This window comes from Platichthys flesus, chromosome 24 (assembly GCF_949316205.1).
Source record: "Platichthys flesus chromosome 24, fPlaFle2.1, whole genome shotgun sequence".
Lineage (NCBI taxonomy): Eukaryota > Metazoa > Chordata > Actinopteri > Pleuronectiformes > Pleuronectidae > Platichthys > Platichthys flesus.
This window is the reverse complement of record NC_084968.1, coordinates 15424858-15443927: the sequence shown is the minus strand read 5'-3', so window position 1 is coordinate 15443927 and position 19070 is coordinate 15424858. Positions and strand designations below refer to the sequence as shown.

The following is a 19070-nucleotide window of genomic DNA, read 5'->3' as shown; positions in this document are numbered from 1 at the left end:
AAAACATAAGACACGTAATACGTGCGGCTGAAGCATTCAGCAAATCAGAGCAGAGCTGTGACGTCACATGTGTCTGACTTGCTGGGTTTAAGAAAACTCGGAATTCCGAGCGTTCTGGCGCATAGTGATGACGTCAGACAAACTGGGGCGTCAACTGCCGCGAGAACAAGCGAGATCACGTGTCCCCGAGTTCACAAGTTCGAACCCCGACTCGAGGTGGGATCACCTGCGCTTCTCAAGCAGGAGGTCGGAAAGCTCCGAGTCGCCAGGAACGCAGCATTAGGACCAGCATGCACCACGCGGAGCGGTGATAACGCGACTACACGAAGAACAAAGACTGTCGCAAACTGTCCAGCTGAGAGAAGACATGGACCCGATCCAGGTCAAACAGGAGGACCAGACCCGGGTCAAAGAGGAGCAACAGGACCCGGGCTTCATGGACCAGACCCGGGTCAAAGAGGAGCAACAGGACCCGGGCTTCATGGACCAGACCCGGGTCAAAGAGGAGCAACAGGACCCGGGCTTCATGGACCAGACCCGGGTCAAAGAGGAGCAACAGGACCCGGGCTTCATGGACCAGACCCGGGCCAAAGAGGAGCAACAGGACCCGGGCTTCATGGACCAGACCCGGGTCAAAGAGGAGCAACAGGACCCGGGCTTCATGGACCAGACCCGGGCCAAAGAGGAGCAACAGGACCCGGGCTTCATGGACCAGACCCGGGCCAAAGAGGAGCAACAGGGCCCGGGCTTCATGGACCAGACCCGGGCCAAAGAGGAGCAACAGGACCCGGGCTTCATGGACCAGACCCGGGCCAAAGAGGAGCAACAGGACCCGGGCTTCATGGACCAGACCCGGGCCAAAGAGGAGCAACAGGACCCGGGCTTCATGGACCAGACCCGGGTCAAAGAGGAGGACCTGACCCGGGTCAAAGAGGAGCAACAGGACCCGGGCTTCATGGACCAGACCTGGGTCAAAGAGGAGGACCAGGACCCGAGCTTCATGGACCAGACCCAGGTCAAAGAGGAGGACCAGGACCCGGGCTTCATGGACCAGACCCGGGTCAAAGAGGAGGACCAGGACCCTGGCTTCATGGACCAGACCCGGGTCAAAGAGCAGCACCAGGACCCGGGCTTCATGGCCCAGACGTGGGTCAAAGAGCAAGACCAGACCCGGATCAAAGAGCAGCACCAGGACCCGGTCTCCATGGCCCAGACCCGGGACAAAGACGAGGACCCGGATCGGGCCGCTGGTCTTCAGGTCAGTGCTCCGGTTCTATGACGTCAGTATTCTTCCCCGAAGTATTAACTAGCTAGGTCGCATCTAGCACAGGTTAGCTCACCGTTAACAGGTTAGTTAGCACAGGTTAGTTAGCACAGGTTAGTTAGCACAGGTCAGCTAACTTCCTCCAGAAGACGTTGTCGGGTTTCAGTAATAGAAACCACTGCATGTGAACTTCGCGGTTTGAGCAGCAGCTCGCTCGGCTTCCGTCTTTCTATCACCTCTTAATGAAAGGTGTGTACGTCTTCCTCCGTAGTGTGGGCGGGGCTTTACGTCCGGTGACAGCTGGAACATTGTGAATGAACTTTAGTTTTTGGTCCAGTTTGTGTCTCAGTCTTTAACAAGGAGACGTCCTCTGTTCTTCAAGAGTCAAACTACTGAGACCTTTAACAGGTGAAGAAGAGAGAAACCTGAGACATGTGAGGACCCGTCTCCAGGACGGACTCTAGTCCAGTTTGTAGCAGAAGGTCACTGACCTGGTGGATTACTGTCAGCATCAGGATGTGGTCCCTTGTGATTGGTTCTCAGGACAGATGTTAAATCCAGGTGTGTTCTCTGGTGTAGAACACACCAGTTTGTGTTTGGATGAAAGAAGCTAATATCAACTCTGAAATTCTGCCTGATGTGTTTTTACTCTGATGATCAAACTGGTACCCCCCCCCCCCCGACGTGCTCTCTCTCTCTCTATCATAGAAACGTAGACGCACCAGCCACCGGAGCATCAAGCAGAAGAAAGCGTTCAGCTGTGACGAATGTGGCAACACGTTCACGACTGCAGCGAATCTAAGGATCCATCGACACGTCCACGGCCAGAAGAAGAGGTTCAGCTGTGACCACTGTGGGAAGAGGTTCACCACCTCCAGCAGTTTGCAGATTCACCAGCACATCCACACTGGAGACAAGCCGCACGCCTGCGACCAGTGTGGGAAGAGCTTCTCTCGCGCTTATCGACTCAAACGACACCAGCACATCCACACTGGGGAGAAACCACACAACTGTGACCAGTGTGGGAAGTCGTTCATCGAGCTCAGCTACCTGAAGGAGCACCAGCTCAGCCACAGTGGAGAGAGAGCGTTCAGCTGTGACCAGTGTGGGGCGGCCTTCAGCACCTCGCGCTACCTGAAGCTCCACCAACGCTACCACGCCGGAGAGAAGCCGTTCATCTGCGACCTGTGTGGGAACGCCTACCCTCAGATGAGCAGTTTGACCAACCACCGCCGCGTGCACACCGGAGAGAAGCCGTACGCCTGTAACCAGTGCGGCGCTCTGTTCGCTCGGCTGGGAACGCTGAAGAGTCACCGGCGGGTTCACGCTGCGGAGAATCACCACGACTGACGAGTGGGAACGTTTACAGCAACTGAACAATCTGAAAACACGTGTTCACACATCATGAGACATCTCATCTTCACAATCAGGAACTGGAACAGATTGAATCAACAACTAGAACCTTCACGTTTCAGTGAAGAACCCGAAGATTCTCCTGCTTTTATTTAGGAGCTTGTGAACTCTTGTTTTGAAATAGATGAACTTTTCAGATTGTCAATGTTAGAATATATTTTTAATAAAAACTTTATTCAGTAAAATTTCAAATAATTCACTGTCTTTATTTTTGATCATTTATGGGTAAACATAAATAAATATAATTACGTTTTACAAGTGTAATTATAAACAGCGACGTCAGTGAGAGTGGAGCTTATTGGTCCTTCAGTGAGTCTGCTGCCTCCTGCTGGCAGCTGCTTGTCACTGCGTCCTCTGTCACAGCTCAGACTGTTCCTAATGAAGTGATCAATAAATCAAACTGTGTAAACACAGCTTATTGATCAATAACAAAGTTCCAGCTCAGATGTATTATGATAATTGAGTCAGTTTTTTTCCTGATTACATATTCAGATGTATCTTCTCAAGTCGGAGGAAAGTTCAGAGAAGTTGTTGCTGTTGAAACGGTGTCTGTATCAGCAGGCTTTTATTTTGAAATAGATATGGCAAACAACTGATCAATCATTTGATCAATATTCTACGATTTTTGTAAATAATTGTACTAATATAACCTTTATATACTCTTGGTCATGTTTCACTGATCTTCTGTTGTATTGAAAACAGCTGTGGACGCGTCACTTTATACAGAGTCTGTTTCCCAGTGTCTGAACCAAGCTCTCTGATTGGACGGAGCAATCTGCCCGCCTCCAGGACGAGGAGGAGGAGGAGGTGGCCTCCGTCCCTGAAGAAGACGTGTCCCTGTCGTCTCCGTCTTCAATGAGGACAGGATGGAGACGTCTCCGTCTCTGAAGTCTTTACTTTGAAGACCTCAGCTTCTCACTTCCTTCTTGGAGTTACGGGGCTTGTTGCCAAGCAACACATCCATCTCTGTGACAAGGGGCGGAGTCAGCTGAGACAGAACCTGAGACAACAGGAAGAGAAGCTGACCAATCACAGTCAAGCTCATAATCTGGCTGTTATTGATGATGCACAGGAGGAGGAGCTACTGAGCGTTACCCTGATAGAACCGAGGTTCTCCAGCAGCTGTTCCGTGTTGGAAACTCCGAGGAGAACCGAGCTGACGCCCTCACTGCGGAGACACCACGCTGAGACACACACAGACACACACAGACACACAAAGTCAACCTCCTGTTGTAAATGTGTGAGCAGACAGACCGGTGAAGTGTACCTATGGCGAGTTGAGCAGGAGTGCAGTTCAGTCTGCTGGCCAGCAGGTGGAGGTCTTTAATTTTACTGAGCTGCTTCTTCCCTTCATCACTGCAGAGACGCTCCTTCAGCCACGCATAGCCCTACACAACACAGACACACAAACATTCACACATACAGCATTGATATCCATTCTAATAGACAGCCTGAATGATGGGTCTGGGTTATTCTCACGTTGTAGGGTTAAGAATCAGTGTGTGTACATCAGCGTGTGTGCCTCAATGTGTGTACCTCAATGTGTGTACCTCAAAGTGTGTGCCTCAGCGTGTGTGCCTCAATGTGTGTACCTCAGTGTGTGTGCCTCAGCGTCTGTGCCTCAATGTGTGTACCTCAGTGTGTGTGCCTCAGCGTGTGTGCCTCAATGTGTGTACCTCTGTGTGTGCCTCAATGTGTGTGCCTCAATGTGTGTGCCTCAATGTGTGTACCTCAATGTGTGTACCTCAGCGTGTGTACCTCAGTGTGTGTGCCTCAGCGTGTGTGCCTCAATGTGTGTACCTCAATGTGTGTACCTCAGTGTGTGTACCTCAGCATGTGTGCCTCAGTGTGTGTGCCTCAGCGTGTGTACCTCAGTGTGTGTGCCTCAGCGTGTGTGCCTCAATGTGTGTACCTCAGCGTGCATGCTTGTACCTTCATGGCGGCTCTAGAACTCTCCGGGACGCCCTCATTGTATTTTCCCGTCAGCAGGCCGCAGGCTAACGGGGACCAGGTCATGGCTCCGACCCCTGGCAGACACACAAACCTCAAGTTGAACCACGTCATTAAAGCAGTTTATATTTACACCTGAACAGCTCCAGAGCAGCAGCTCGTTAGCCTAGCTTAGCATTAATACAGAGCAACTCTGGCTCCATCCAGATAGAAACTGTCCCAGTCGGGACAGAGTGTGTGGGTTTGTGCAGGTGTGTGTGAAGTTCTGGGTGATTGTGTTGTGTTTGTGCGAGTTGTGTACCGATCTTGTGGTAGAGCTCTGGCAGGTGCAGCTCCACCTTGTCTCTCTGGAAGTAGTGATATTCAGCCTGTTCACACACTGGAGGAACCAGATTAAACTGTCTCGCTATAGAGTACGCCTCCTGAGAGACAGACAGGTGAGAGACAGACAGACAGGTGAGAGACAGACAGACAGACACACAGGTGAGAGACACACAGGTGAGAGACAGACAGACAGGTGAGAGACAGACAGGTGAGAGAGAGACAGACAGGTTACTGTGTGTAGCAGACTAATAGATCGTCTCGGTTTAGTTTAAAAAAAGAAAGAAAAACAACAAAGTTTTACTTAACAACAATAAACAGCTGCTCTCAGGTTCTATTCAGGTTCTCCTGAGGTTCTATTCAGGTTCTCCTGAGGTTCTCCAGTGTGGTGAGTGTCCTACCATGATCTCCACAGCGTTCCAGCGAGACGTTCCCCAGTACATGGCCAAACCCTGATCGATAACAAAGGTCATTGCACGGACGACCTCTGGAAACACATGTACACAACAGATGTTACCCTAAGTGTACAAGTGTGTGTGTGTGTGTGTGTGTGTGTGTGTGTGTGTGTACTGACCCTCCATTGGTGCGTTTAGGTCACTCCTGTTTGCGAAGACGATGTCAACATAGTCCAACTGTAACCTGGACAGAGAGCCACGCAGACCTACACACACACACACACGGAGCAGCAGTGTGTGAGTATGTAATGGAGTATTTTTACTCTGAGTACTTTTACTGAACTTCAGACCAAAGTGTTGAAGGTTGATGAGTCTTTGAGTTAAATTTAGAGTTTTTATATTTTAGAGGATGATTTAAGTCAAAGCAGCTTTCAACAGGACCTCTGTGTGTGTGTGTGTCACTGACTGTGTGTGTCTGTGTGTGTGTTAATCCAGTTGTGTGACTGAGCCTCTTAAAGCTCAACAACCTCTGACAGAGGACACTGACTGTGTGTGTGTGTGTTCCTGTTCTTATATCTTTGTGAGGACCATTTTAAGCGTAGGCCCTACAGAGGGGGGGTCACTTCTCCAGAGGACTAGGACTTTGGGTTAGGTTAGGTTGTGATGGTTGAGGTAAGGGTTAGGTTTGGAGTTGTGATGGTTAGGGTTAGGGTTAGGTATGGAGTTGTGATGGTTAAGGTAAGGGTTAGGTATGGAGTTGTGATGGTTAAGGTAAGGGTTAGGTATGGAGTTGTGATGGTTAAGGTAAGGGTTAGGTATGGAGTTGTGATGGTTAGGGTTAGGGTTAGGTATGGAGTTGTGATGGTTAAGGTAAGGGTTAGGTATGGAGTTGTGATGGTTAAGGTAAGGGTTAGGTATGGAGTTGTGATGGTTGAGGTAAGGGTTAGGTATGGAGTCGTGATGGTTAAGGTTAGGGTTAGGTATGGAGTTGTGATGGTTAAGGTAAGGGTTAGGTATGGAGTTGTGATGGTTAAGGTAAGGGTTAGGTATGGAGTTGTGATGGTTAGGGTAAGGGTTAGGTATGGAGTTGTGATGGTTAAGGTAAGGGTTAGGTGTGGAGTTGTGATGGTTAAGGTAAGGGTTAGGTATGGAGTTGTGATGGTTAAGGTAAGGGTTAGGTATGGAGTTGTGATGGTTAAGGTTAGGGTTAGGTATGGAGTTGTGATGGTTAAGGTAAGGGTTAGGTATGGAGTTGTGATGGTTAAGGTAAGGGTTAGGTGTGGAGTTGTGATGGTTAAGGTAAGGGTTAGGTATGGAGTTGTGATGGTTAAGGTAAGGGTTAGGTATGGAGTTGTGATGGTTAAGGTTAGGGTTAGGTATGGAGTTGTGATGGTTAAGGTAAGGGTTAGGTATGGAGTTGTGATGGTTAAGGTAAGGGTTAGGTATGGAGTTGTGATGGTTAAGGTAAGGGTTAGGTATGGAGTTGTGATGGTTAAGGTAAGGGGCTCGGCTGTGTATTATGTCACTAAGATAGAAGTACGTGTGTGAGCTGCTGTTGTGTTCAGATCCATCTTGTTTTTTGAAACCAGAAGAAGCCTTATTTGGAGGATTGGGGGAGGAGCCTGACTGAGAGCTTGAGGACACGCCCATCTGCACCAATGAGGCGGAACTATCTGTCAATCACACTGTGCCCCCCCCCCCCCCCAGTACATCCAGGGCTTTATGGTCTGTTTGAGCCTGAATGATCATAATTCACTAAATGAACATCAGCTGTTTGAAGAAGACTTGAAACTAGAGACTGAGACAGAAACAGTTTACTGACGTTATAAAGAGAGAAGTCACTTTCTATAGAGACTACCAGAGGAGTCGCCCCCTGCTGGTCACTACACAGAAGACAGGTGTCAGGTCTGGACCTGCAGTCAACTTTCTGTTGTTGTGTAGAAAAGACAGTGTTCACCTTCAATGATGTGTTTCCGTGACAGCCCTCGCTCTGTCTCGGCCCTGTAAACACAAGCACAGTGAGACAGGTGCAGGACAGATGTGAGACAGGTGCAGGACAGATGTGAGACGGGTGCAGGACAGATGTGAGACAGGTGCAGGACAGATGTGAGACAGGTGCAGGACAGATGTGAGACAGGTGCAGGACAGATGTGAGACAGGTGCAGGACAGATGTGAGACAGGTGGTTGACAAGTGAAGGACAGATACTCACTGCCCCCCCCAGTAGATCTTGGTGGTCACCACATAACTGGACCTCCTGGTCGAGAGACACAAGCAAACACAGAGAGAGAGAGACCATCATTTACTCTGAAAGGAAGAGGGTGAGTGTGTGTGTCTGTGTGTGTGTGGTTAGTTTGTATGTAAATCTGCTGAGTCACATCAGGTATTTTTTTGTTATGTGTGATCTTTTTGTCGTCTTTATTTTCAGCTCCCGTGTTGTCGACAGTATAAAGACGATCAGTGACTGGATTTAAAAAGTTTCACCTCCATCCTTTCTTCTTCAGGATGTTCCCCAGAGTCGTCTCCGCCCTGAGACACAAACACAGGAGACACATGATTCCACAGAAGAAATAAAACAATCCTTTTCACAACACAACCCTCCATCGTGTTTCACTAAGGATGGAGGATATACACAGACGATCTGAGTCGTCCCTCGTCAACAACCAGCAGAGGACAACCTCCCAGGTTCTCTGTCCAGACCCCTTCAAGCCCCCCCCCCCCCCCCCCCCTCGCTCGGCCTATTCATGACTTCTGTAATATCACTGACTCTGTAAGTTGGTCTAATGACACGTGCACCTCAGTGTTGGATAAGGACCAGGGTTAGGTATGGAGTTGTGATGGTTAAGGTAAGGGTTAGGTATGGAGGCCCCTTCAAGGCCCCCCCCCCCCCCCGCTCGGCCTATTCACGACTTCTGTAATATCACTGACTCTGTAAGTTGGTCTAATGACACGTGCACCTCGGTGTTGGATAAGGACCAGTCTAGTCCCAGTAATTCACAAAGTCCCTGGGATTGATGATGAGAGAATCAGGAATAGAAGACAGCTCCTTCACAGCATTGCTTTCAAGTGAAGCCACTGATTCTCTGGTTGATTTCTGTTCAACTTTTGATTCCTGCTAATTCTGCTTCTCCAGCCACCTCCTCTGAAGACTGAAACCTATTTCTGTGGATCAAATCTCAACCCTCATGTTGGTAATGCTGCATCACACTGACTCTGTCCCTCTGACTCTGAATCTCGCTCTGCTGCTCTGCTCTCTGAATTCCAGAAGATTCCCGTCATGCTCCTCAGGGTTCCTCCTGAAGTTCCCCGACAGTCAGAACCCAGAGGAACCCTCTCCAGACAGGCCGGTCAGACTGAGCTGTGTCCAGTACATCAGCACACAATCAACATCCAGAACCTTTATTAATAAATGTTCTAATACAATAATCTAATAACCTCAAATATAAACTTGACAAACTAAATAAAAGGGTGAAACAGTTTGTACTGTACCTGCCTGAGGCGTAAACCTCTGCTGTGTCGAACAGGTTCACTCCACTGTCGTATGCCAGCGTCATCACACTCTCTGCCATCTACACACAACACACAACACACACACACAACACACACACACCTCGTTGTGGTTAGGTAATAAAATTTTCATGCATTCAGCAAACAGAAACACAAACTTTCATTTGTATCTTTATGAGGACATTACACATGTCAACACTTACTTTAGCCCTTATCTTAACACTTAACCCTTACATTACCAAACAACAAACACACTTTACCTCATCAGAGATCTGAGAGCCAAATGTCACCCATGTCCCTGTGAAGAGAAACAACATCACCGACTGTAGTGAATATGTGTGCTTGTGTGTGTTTGTTGTGTTTGAGTGTGTGTGTGTTTGTTGTGTTTGAGTGTGTGTGTGTGTGTGTGTGCACTCACCCAGCCCTAAGCAGGACACTCTCAGTCCAGATTTCCCAAGATTCCTGTAAGACAATCCGATCCATGAGTCGACAAGGCAGCACTGATGGTGCTCTACTGCTAACACAACTTTTTAGACACTTTTTGTTGAAAAAAGTGAACAGACATTCATCGACTCATCTCATTGTCACAAACACAACGTCTGGCTTCACCTCAGTGAGAACCAGGATGAAGCAGCTGTTTGCCAGTCAGAGGCTACAGCTGGGCATGATGGGAGTTTAGGTTAGTCAGGATGAATTCTGACCAATCAGATGACAGATGAACTAATCATCTGTCAACCAATCACGTCAGCAGTGAGGGATTAGAGCTAAGTCTAATGAAACCTCTGCTTTTAATTAACACACACAGATGGTACAGGATAGACATTAGGAAATAAGTTCAGTATGATTTCATTTAAAGTAGAGGACGGTGTGTGTGTGTGTGTGTGTGTGTGTGTGTGTGTGTGTGTGTGTGTGTGTGTGTGTGTGTGTGTGTGTGTGTGTGTGTGTGTGTGTGTGTGTGTGTGTGTGTGTGTGTGTGTGTGTGTGTGTGTGTGTGTGTGTGTGTGTGTGTGTGTGTGTGTGTGAGATGAGAAACAACACATCAGACAGTTTGACGGCAGCTAAAAATACCATCAGCTGTTTTTCAGACAAAAACCCTGAGCGTGTTCGAGGAAGAAGAAAAGTTCACAGCGTCAAGGTCACATGGTGCGTGTGTGTGTGTGTGGGGGGGGGGGTTCATCCGACAAAACAAGCTCTGCCTCACCGCCTGGGAAAACACGACTAAACTGAAACCCCAGTTTAGCTAAACCAAACCAAACCAGACCAAGCTAAGCTAAGCTAAGCTAAGCAGTGAGCGTCCATCAGCATCACATGACAAACGCACAACATGAACACGTGTTTATTACTTTTGGTTTCACATTGTAATTTAGGGATTAAGAATTTATCTGTACTGTGGTCATCACCCAGGTGGGCGGAGTCTACCTATACACACACCCATACCGCCCCCCCCCCCTCACATCATTACAAACACACATCATTATCTGAGTGACAATCAATCAAATAAGCCAGTTAACATTTGAGACCAGGTGACACACACACACACACACACACACACACACACACACACACACACACACACACACACACACACACACACACACCTGTTGCTCTCTCACCTGTACTTCATGTTGCTATGACGGCCGAGGGCCTCCTTCATGTGGGCGTGGCCTAGCAGGGTGTGTCTTTCTGACGACTCAGCCGTGAACTTTGACTGACAGGCGTGGACGCTGCTGGTGTTGGCTGCTGCGGCCCTCCGCTCCTTCAGGGCGTGCTCGCTCACGCCGCCGCCCCCTCCACCGCCCCCGCCCCCCCCACCGCCCACGTTACATGCTATGGACACCTGCATCTCGGTAACTAAACCAACAACTTCTAACAACGTCTACACTCTCAAATCATCGTTTGTAGAAATCGCCGCTGACACCAAGGTCGCCAGTCACTATGGTAACGATGTCGAGAAATCATCTCATTCAAATCTATCAGCCAATCAGATCATAGCAAAGGACTCCAACACACACACACAACTTTGTGTCCAGAAGAAAGTGTCCAATCGTCTGTCCCACAGCTGGAGGCTCTGAGGAGGAGGAGGTAAAGAAGAGCGTCCCTCCGTCTGTCCCCCAGAGAGAGGACGGGACAATGAGCTGGAGTAAGAGAAGCAGAGAGAGAGAGAGAGAGAGACAGAGAGACAGAGAGAGAGAGAGAGAGAGAGACCCTCCCCCTCCTCTCGACTCAGAGCTGGTCGGCTGCACACTGGGCGAGCGAGCATTTGTCAGAGAGAGAGCGGTGGGCAGTGACAGTGATTAGATGGACATGTCACAGTGACGAGGTCATGTGACCGTCCTCATGAACCTGAACTTTTCAGCCTGTAAGACTCCAACGAGGGAGACAGTACTTCAGAACCCATCACACACAAAGACCCAAATGAAGGTTCTACTGTGAATGGAATGAGGATCGATCCCCGGCCGGCCTCTGATGATCTGAACTCAGGAGGATTTACACTCACACGTTCACACATCATGTGACGCTATGAGAGGAGGCCTTCTGGGAACTGATATCAAGTTCACCTAGGCCTGCTGAAGACTGGGATCAAAACCACCAACGTTCAGGTTAGAGGACAACCGCTCTCACCCCTGAGCCACAGCCACCCCCTGCATTTGAAGAATCTGTAACAGTGGTGCGACTCGGCCGTTTCATCTCAAAGGCTCCAACACGTGTCCTCTACTCCCAGAGACAGAGGTCCCACCAGGTGGACCCCCCCCCCCCAGCATGAGTCATGACTCATCGCACTTCTGTGAAAACTGTTTATCAAAGATGGCGGCGGCATCGATTGAAAGAATAATAATTTGTTATGTTCTCGACAGCTAACGTTACTCATGTTTAAAAGTCTTCTCGTTTTCAATCAGCTGAAGAAAGACATTTGTCTGTAGCTCTGTTGCTCGGCGACGGCTGTACGGTCCGTTGTTGAGGATCAAAGGACGGATTGGACGGAGTCTTTGATGTGACACGAGTCTCGGTTTGTGTCTGTAGTCTCACAGTTTTCACTCAGTTGTGTTTGTGCAGCGTCCGATCATAATACACATGAACTCGAGACAATATTACAAACACCTCCAGCAGCCACGACCCAGTGATCCTGCCTCTAGCGCCCCCTCCAGGACAAACGTGTCCACAGGTTAAACTCTGAATGTTTCCTACAGATCGACTGAGTCTCAGACCGTCCCCCACTCCTCGTCCTCGTCCTCTCTCCATCACACACTCCGTCCACTGCACGCCTCCCGCTCTGCTGTGTGTGTCCACATCTTCATCTCACACACACACACACACAGACACACACCGCCTCAGGCCTAAGGTATGGTGTCACTAATGTGGATTAGAACAGTCGCTGCACTCGTCTCAGATCCTTTGTTCCGGCTCAAAGTGGAACACAGAAGATTCTCTGGTTCAGAGGAGATCTCTTCTCAACTGCCTTCTCCTCTTCTGCTCTCTCTATTCCTCTTCTCCTCCTTCTCTTCCTCTTATTCACTTTCTTCTCATCCACTCTCTCTCCTCTGCTCTCTCTCCCTTATTATATACATATAATAAGATTTATGTCTACACATAAAATATGATTCATGTGTTTATTTGCTCTGAGCGTCAGAGGTTTAATCAAAACTTTATTAGAATAAAGTTTATTTTAATTTTAATTAATAGTTAATTTGATTTACATGTTTCATTTGTAGAATCTGTTTCTGTTTGTTCTCTACAAAGTTTCTCAAATTAACAGTGAAACTGTCGCGTGCACTCGCGCACACACGCACACACATGCAAACACATGCACGCACGCACGCACACGGACACACACGGTATGTCAGCTCCCTCTGGTGGTTGATGAGTATCATTAAAACCAACACAGAGGATGAATGTAGCCACGAGAAACTGAACGTGATAATGAACATGTCAGAAAACACACGTGTCACGTGCTGATTAAAATCATGAATATGATTTTATAAAAAACACAGAAAGGTAGACATCCAGAGGACGAGTGTGACCATGTGACACGTCCTCAGGGACCAGCAGCCTCTGATTCGGTCCCGTCTCACCTGTAGGTCATGTGACTCTGCTCGATGGTGACTCCACACTCCTTCAGGTAGATCCCGAGTCGTCGTCTCTCCATCAGCCTCCTCGCCGCCTCCAGGATCTGCGACGCCAGCGCAGACTCCTCCTTCTCCTTCGTGTCTTTCTTTGCTTCACCTTTGTCTGGTTTCCCAGATTTCCCTCTGGTGACCTTTGGTTTCTTGGTGAACCCGTACAGCTCCTCCACAGACAACTTTCCAGCTTTTCCCGCCGCCGGCCCGACAGTGGCTCCTACCGACACCCGACCGGCAAACATGGCTGACGACTGAGATGTGTCAACTGGAACCATCAAAGACAACCATCATACATGTGTCCCAGTGTCAGAACGTCTCCATGATAACAGTCGTACCTGTTGAGGTGTGTGATGTCTGTCGTCCTCTCCGTCTCTGTCCCTCACTCCACCGCAGCAGTCATATTAATCCTGTTGCTTTAATCCACCAATCACAGCTCAGATATCACGTCTGTCCTAACGACCCTCAACCAGGATTAAAAACCTGCCGCCCCAAAATATCTAACTGTGCACAGATGTTAGACTAATCTCTCTCACACACACACACACACACACACATACACCAAAACCATTTATGACAGAGACACACAAAACAACCACAGGGAGAAAAAAGAACTTCAACAATCGAGGAGATCACACAAACAAACCTGAACACGTCACACACACCTGAACACAACACACACACACCTGAACACGACACACACACCTGAACACAACACAAACACACCTGAACACGTCTCACAGTCTCTTTGTATTCCTACTTGGATTGAATGAGAGTAACACTTCAGATCCAGTGTGTGTGTGTGTGTGTGTGTTACTGGTTGAAGTATGTTGTTCAGTTGGATTAAAGATTATGTTGCCTCAGGGATTACACTGTCTGAACACACAAACACGTCTTTGTGTACATGTGAAGAGCATCACTCACATTTATTTTCTAACCTGAATTAAAATTTTCAAATTTTCAAACTTTTAAACAGAATTTTGATGACAACGCAAAACATCAACAAAATTACGTCCCAAATTAGTAAATATGTCCCCACTCTGTATAAATGTGCTCAATGTGTACATATATCTATACATATCAATAAAGTATACAGAATGTATATATATCGAGTGGTTGAACGGCTCCATGGCGCCGACTCGCTCACTGACGAGCATCACAACCATCTGCTGTTTACACCGAGTGAAGGACGCTGTGAGGTCATGAGACGCAGCTGGTAACCAGCATTAATCACCGTTAACTTTGAGGTCAACAGGTCACACGTTATGTAATTAACACGTTAATTACACACGTGACTCGAGTCGTGTGGAGAGATGACAGAGTTGTTGAAGGAGAGAGAAACCTGGTTAACTGAAGTTGACCTGGTGGACAGGTCGTCTGTCATCGTGACTCAACTGTTCACTTATTGATAAACGTGTCAGACATCAGAAATGTTTAATCAGTTTATTTGAAGTTACACATGATGAAGATACAAACAAACACAACAGTTTGATTCATGTTGCAAATAAAAACAATTCAACTTTACGTGTGTGTGTGTGTGTGTGTGTGTGTGTGTGTGTGTGTGTGTGTGTGTGTGTGTGTGTGTGTGTGTGTGTGTGTACATGTCAGGCGGCTCGGGGGCTGTAGTACGGCAGAGCTCTGATGAAGGCGTCCAGTCGACTGCTGAAGAGTTCACTGTCCAAGCCGTGACCCAACACACACACCGGGTTCTTCACAATGTGCTCCACATACAACTGACACACACAGGATGACAGGTTAGATCCTTCACAGTAAAAGCACTGGATAACACAGATGCTGAAGTCAGACATGGACTGAAGTCTGAAGATGTTCATGTGTGAAAACTTATACAGAGAAAATATATTTCAAGAAGTTCAAAAAAGGTGAAAAGTTATGAAGGAACCAATTCTGAATAATAATTTTAGGAAAAGTCATAATTTTCAGTAACGATACAAGAAAAAATGAATCAACATATTGAACATGTTATTTAAACGTGTTAAGTGATCCTTCTATGAACAAACACCAGTGTGTGTTTGTGTGTGTGTGTGTGTGTGTGTGTCTTACGTTGCTGTAGATGTGCTGCAGTGTGTCTCTGGCATTGCTCACAGACAGGTCTGTGTTCAGGACAAACTTTAGTCCACTGGGGGTCTCGTAGTAGTGAAGACGATATTTACTGGTCTGAAAGGACAAGAAGCCTTCCTTCCTGAGGACGGACAGACAGCTAAGGACCACAGACAGACGGTGAGAGACAGACAGACAGGTAGAGACAGACAGGTGGATGTAAAGGATACATGTCCAGAGGAGACATCTTACTGACGAAGGAGCGAATGGAGAACAGCATCCCATACATCAGCTTAAACTCCTGCAGACAAACAGAGACAGACGGACGGAGAGAGAGACGGGACAGTTTAATAGAGGGTTTGTTTTGTTTGTCCCCCCCTTCACAATCAGACTGATATCAATGAGTGTGTGATGAGGTTCTAGTTCTTCCTCTGGTCCCCCCCCCCCCCCCCGTCCTCTCACCTCGTCCTTGGAGATCCCCGCCTGCTTCTTCCGGTTCCACTCGTTATAGAACAGACAGTTTCCATTCCGGTCGAATATGTACAGGTTGTGAACGGTCATCTGAAACACATCGACGAGCGATATGTTTATAACTATTTATAACTCGCGGCCTCATGTTGAATTGCTCCCCGCGGAGTCTGAACCCGTTTCTATTCTTCTTCTCTTAAGTCTACATGTATCATGTCCTAACGGTTCAGGTGAATCAGACTTTGTTAAAGGAAGGCTGGTTGAAGGATCAGACGAGAAACCGATCAGTACTGTGATCAAACCTCATTTACATGAAACACGTTCTTCTTTAAACAATGAACAATGTTATAAATTAACAAACTGATACAAACATTTAATCAAAACCTTTAAAGTTGACGTTTATCGGACATTTGCGTCCTGAGGTGTTTACCTTCTCTTCCTGTTCCAAGCAGGACCCCGCTGCAGAGCTGGCCGCTCACATGCCTGAAGACAACTCTTTTAAACGTTTTAATAAATTTACTCTGGAGTTTTTCACATACACAATAATAAGGTAAGGACCTCTGAAGTTTAATGAAACCGGAAATGTTCGTGTAATATTTTATAAATATAAAGTCCAATCGCTGTTTAAATCCGGCGCCTCCTCATAAGCGCTCGCAGACAGTGACAAGATGGCGGCAGGAGCGACGATGATGATGGAGTCAGGGCAGAGATTCTCTTCTAACAGCGACCTGGTTCCGGACTGGACCCGCCAGGAAGTCAGCACCGGGGTGAGTGCAGGGCCGAGGGACCCGGTCAGACCGAACCGGACCAGGTTCAGTCCCGGTTCACAGGCGTTTAAACAGCTAACAGAGGCTGAGTGAGACAGCACTTCTGCAGCAGCTAACTGCAGCTAATGCTAACACGGGTTCTGTTTGGACTCAATGAAACTTATTTTAAATCCTCACGATATGAGCTTCAAGTGCTAACAGCCGAACCGAGAGATCACTTTCTAATGACGTGTAAAGAGATGTAACTGAGTTTCCACTGACTGAGGGTGTTTGTTCTTATTCGACCTGCTTCTGTCTGTACCTGTCTGTGCCTGTCTGTCGCTCAGACCACCATCATGGCGGTGGAGTATGATGGAGGAGTGGTGATTGGTGCGGACTCTCGTACAACCACAGGGTGAGAAAAACTACCCACATGCCCACGACTCATTATGTGTTAGTAGAAAGCCCTCGGTTAAACCTCTCTCTCTCTCCCCCCCCCCCCCCACCCACCTCAGAGCCTACATCGCAAACCGAGTCACAGACAAACTGACCCCGATCCACGACAAGATCTTCTGCTGCAGGTCATCATCTCCTCAGTCCGACCCGGAGCCCTCAGCTTGAATCAGATCCAGGACCCTTTCCCGGGGACCTGTAGAACTTAGGGAGGAACCCATCATCATGTTCTGTGTGTTCTCTGCTGTGTTGCAGGTCTGGATCAGCTGCTGACACTCAGGCCATCGCTGACATGGTCACCTACCAGCTGGGCTTCCACAGGTAGGACCCGCTCCCCTTGATTGACAGCCTCACTGTCAGGTCAGTTGTTTAATGTGGTCTCGCCCCCAGCATCGAGCTGGACGAGCCCCCATTGGTGGAGACGGCCGCCAATCTGTTCAGAGCGAGTTGCTACCGCTACCGAGAAGAGCTGTCTGCTGGGATCCTGGTGGCTGGGTGGGACCGCAGGAAGGGGGGGCAGGTAGGACGCACACAAACCCAAACACACACACACACACACACACACACACACACATGTTTCTAACACGATAAAGATGGAGAGCTGAAAATGAAAACAAGTATCTGAGGATAAAAGATGAGCAACACACGTAGAAGACACTGAGGGAGATGTCCAGAGGGTTTGTTGTGAACGAGTCTGAGCAGACACATGTTTGGACCCTCATGGGCATAATGAATTCCTGAGCCCCTTACCCTAACCATCCCAACCCCTATCCCCATACCTAAACCTGGTTCTATCCCTTACTCCCGAACAGTCCATTAAGGGGGGGGGGGGGGGGGACCGGTCCTCATGTCATAGGTTGTTGCTCAAACTGGTCCCCACAAACATGGCTGCACAAGAGCACACACAGTTTTCTCCCTGCTCCTCTCTGTGTGGCCACTAGATGGTGCTGATATTCCTGCAGAGTGGAGTAAATAACGGTTATATAGTAATGTACCTGTCTGTGTGTAACCTGTCTGTCTCTCAGGTATACTGTGTCCCCATTGGTGGGATGTTGGTGAGGCAGCCGTTGTCTGTGGGCGGCAGCGGCAGCACCTATATCTACGGCTTCATGGACTCAAACTACAAACCTGGAATGAGCAAAGACCAGTGTATGGAGCTAGCTGCTACAGGTACATGCTGCAAGGCATGCTGGGAGCCGGGGTCCACTGCGCCCCCCCCCCCCCCCCCACAGACACACACACACACTGTAATATTCACACAGGGGTTGCTGCGTCTCACTGTGTGTCTGTCTCACAGCTCTGTCTCTGGCGATGGAGAGAGACGGATCCAGCGGGGGTGTGGTCAGACTGGCGAGCATCTCAGCGGAGGGCGTGGAGAGACGTGTCATCCTGGGAAATCAGCTGCCACGATTCTCTACACACTGAACACACACACACATCTTGTGACAATGCTGTGTTAACTTGTCCTCCTTGTTGTGTTAATAAAGTTTTTTTTGGAATCTGTCTTTGTGGGTCGTCACTGATTGTTGATCATTGATTTCATCACTGTTAATTAAACAAATGTGAAAACAGACTTCAACCAATGTCTGCCTGGAGAACCTGGACTTCATCAGTCTCACTTCACGAAAAAACATTTTATTTTGAAGGTTTCTGTCTGACACACTTTTCCTTTTGGTTATGAAAAGTCATGAATATTAGTTATTGATATGAGTCAAACACTGGTTCCCAGTGTCCAGCAAGGGAAGGCGTGACTGTGTCAGTTATTGGACAAATACATCAAAGGATCTTTATCAAACAGTCGATCAGAGGCTAATGTGTCGAGTCCAGTGAGGAACGAACTTCTACAGCTCCACAGGAGAATGTGATGAGTATTGAAGACAAATATAAATACACACAAAATGAATAACAAGCTGCACAAAGCTGTGCATCAAAGTAAAGACTGATGCTGCAGCAGAAGTATGGAACAGAGTACAACTTAAGATATAATATATAAGAAATATAAAATCAAAGAAACAGCCAGTGAGGCAGACGAGGACTTTACCATTATGTTTCAGAGCTGCCACACCTGTCTGTCTGCACTGCCTGTCTGTCTGCATGTTACTTTAATGCCCTTGGGTTGGGGGCGGAGTTATCACCTGTCTGTCAAACTCCTCTCATCCTCTCTTCATCACGATTTGACAGACAGGTGACAGTTTCCCACAATCCACCTCTGTTGCTTCACTTTTACTGACCTCTCATTTATTCATCCTTCACTCTGTCTCCCTCTTCCTCTCTCCTTCACTCTCTCTTTCCCTCTCCTTCAGTCTCTCTGCCTCTATCTCTCTCCCTCTCTCCTTCAGTCTCTCTCCCTCTCTAACTCTTCCTCTCTCCTTCACCTCTCC

General features: G+C 48.1%; 4 protein-coding genes and 1 long non-coding RNA gene across 14 annotated transcripts; 3 read left to right on the top strand and 2 right to left on the bottom strand.

Annotated features, from left to right (window-relative positions):
- Positions 1 to 193: 193 nt before the first annotated feature.
- Positions 194 to 3341, top strand: LOC133949974 (zinc finger protein 2-like). The gene is made up of 2 exons (XM_062384100.1): positions 194 to 1258; positions 1973 to 3341. Exons 1-2 carry the CDS (start codon positions 368 to 370, stop codon positions 2612 to 2614), a joined length of 1533 nt encoding a protein of 510 aa, XP_062240084.1. The 5' UTR covers positions 194 to 367; the 3' UTR covers positions 2615 to 3341.
- On the bottom strand, positions 3226 to 13257 carry LOC133949980 (voltage-gated potassium channel subunit beta-2-like). Its single transcript, XM_062384109.1, has 14 exons — positions 12920 to 13257; positions 9268 to 9311; positions 9110 to 9147; positions 8832 to 8911; positions 7827 to 7871; positions 7555 to 7599; positions 7301 to 7344; positions 5523 to 5609; positions 5350 to 5435; positions 4929 to 5049; positions 4610 to 4704; positions 3945 to 4065; positions 3773 to 3861; positions 3226 to 3677 (listed from the first exon to the last, which is right to left on the bottom strand). Exons 1-14 carry the CDS (start codon positions 13240 to 13242, stop codon positions 3585 to 3587), a joined length of 1311 nt encoding a protein of 436 aa, XP_062240093.1. The 5' UTR covers positions 13243 to 13257; the 3' UTR covers positions 3226 to 3584.
- LOC133949981 (uncharacterized) lies at positions 5540 to 8821 on the top strand. Of its 7 annotated transcripts, none has more exons than XR_009920215.1 (4): positions 6447 to 7392; positions 7503 to 7663; positions 7771 to 8027; positions 8608 to 8821. It is a non-coding gene; the product is annotated as an uncharacterized LOC133949981 (long non-coding RNA). The 7 variants fall into 7 exon arrangements; XR_009920216.1 differs by having other exon boundaries at positions 6449 to 7392; positions 7525 to 7663; XR_009920211.1 differs by lacking the exons at positions 6447 to 7392; positions 7503 to 7663 and adding an exon at positions 5540 to 5640.
- A 1136-nt stretch (positions 13258 to 14393) lies between the features above and the next one.
- Positions 14394 to 16075, bottom strand: trappc1 (trafficking protein particle complex subunit 1). Of its 4 annotated transcripts, XM_062384108.1 has the most exons (6): positions 15921 to 16075; positions 15485 to 15583; positions 15253 to 15323; positions 15026 to 15164; positions 14564 to 14697; positions 14394 to 14527 (listed from the first exon to the last, which is right to left on the bottom strand). In XM_062384108.1, the coding sequence occupies exons 2-5, from the start codon at positions 15581 to 15583 to the stop codon at positions 14569 to 14571; spliced, it is 438 nt and encodes a 145-aa protein (XP_062240092.1). In that variant the 5' UTR covers positions 15921 to 16075; the 3' UTR covers positions 14394 to 14527; positions 14564 to 14568. The 4 variants fall into 4 exon arrangements, with proteins under 4 accessions (XP_062240092.1, XP_062240089.1, XP_062240090.1 ...); XM_062384105.1 differs by having other exon boundaries at positions 14394 to 14697; XM_062384106.1 differs by having other exon boundaries at positions 14394 to 14697; positions 15862 to 15921.
- Positions 16076 to 16111: 36 nt separating this feature from the next.
- On the top strand, positions 16112 to 18192 carry psmb6 (proteasome 20S subunit beta 6). Its single transcript, XM_062384104.1, has 7 exons — positions 16112 to 16257; positions 16584 to 16651; positions 16752 to 16817; positions 16945 to 17010; positions 17080 to 17209; positions 17715 to 17859; positions 17987 to 18192. The coding sequence occupies exons 1-7, from the start codon at positions 16159 to 16161 to the stop codon at positions 18112 to 18114; spliced, it is 702 nt and encodes a 233-aa protein (XP_062240088.1). The 5' UTR covers positions 16112 to 16158; the 3' UTR covers positions 18115 to 18192.
- The last annotated feature ends 878 nt before the right edge of the window (positions 18193 to 19070 follow it).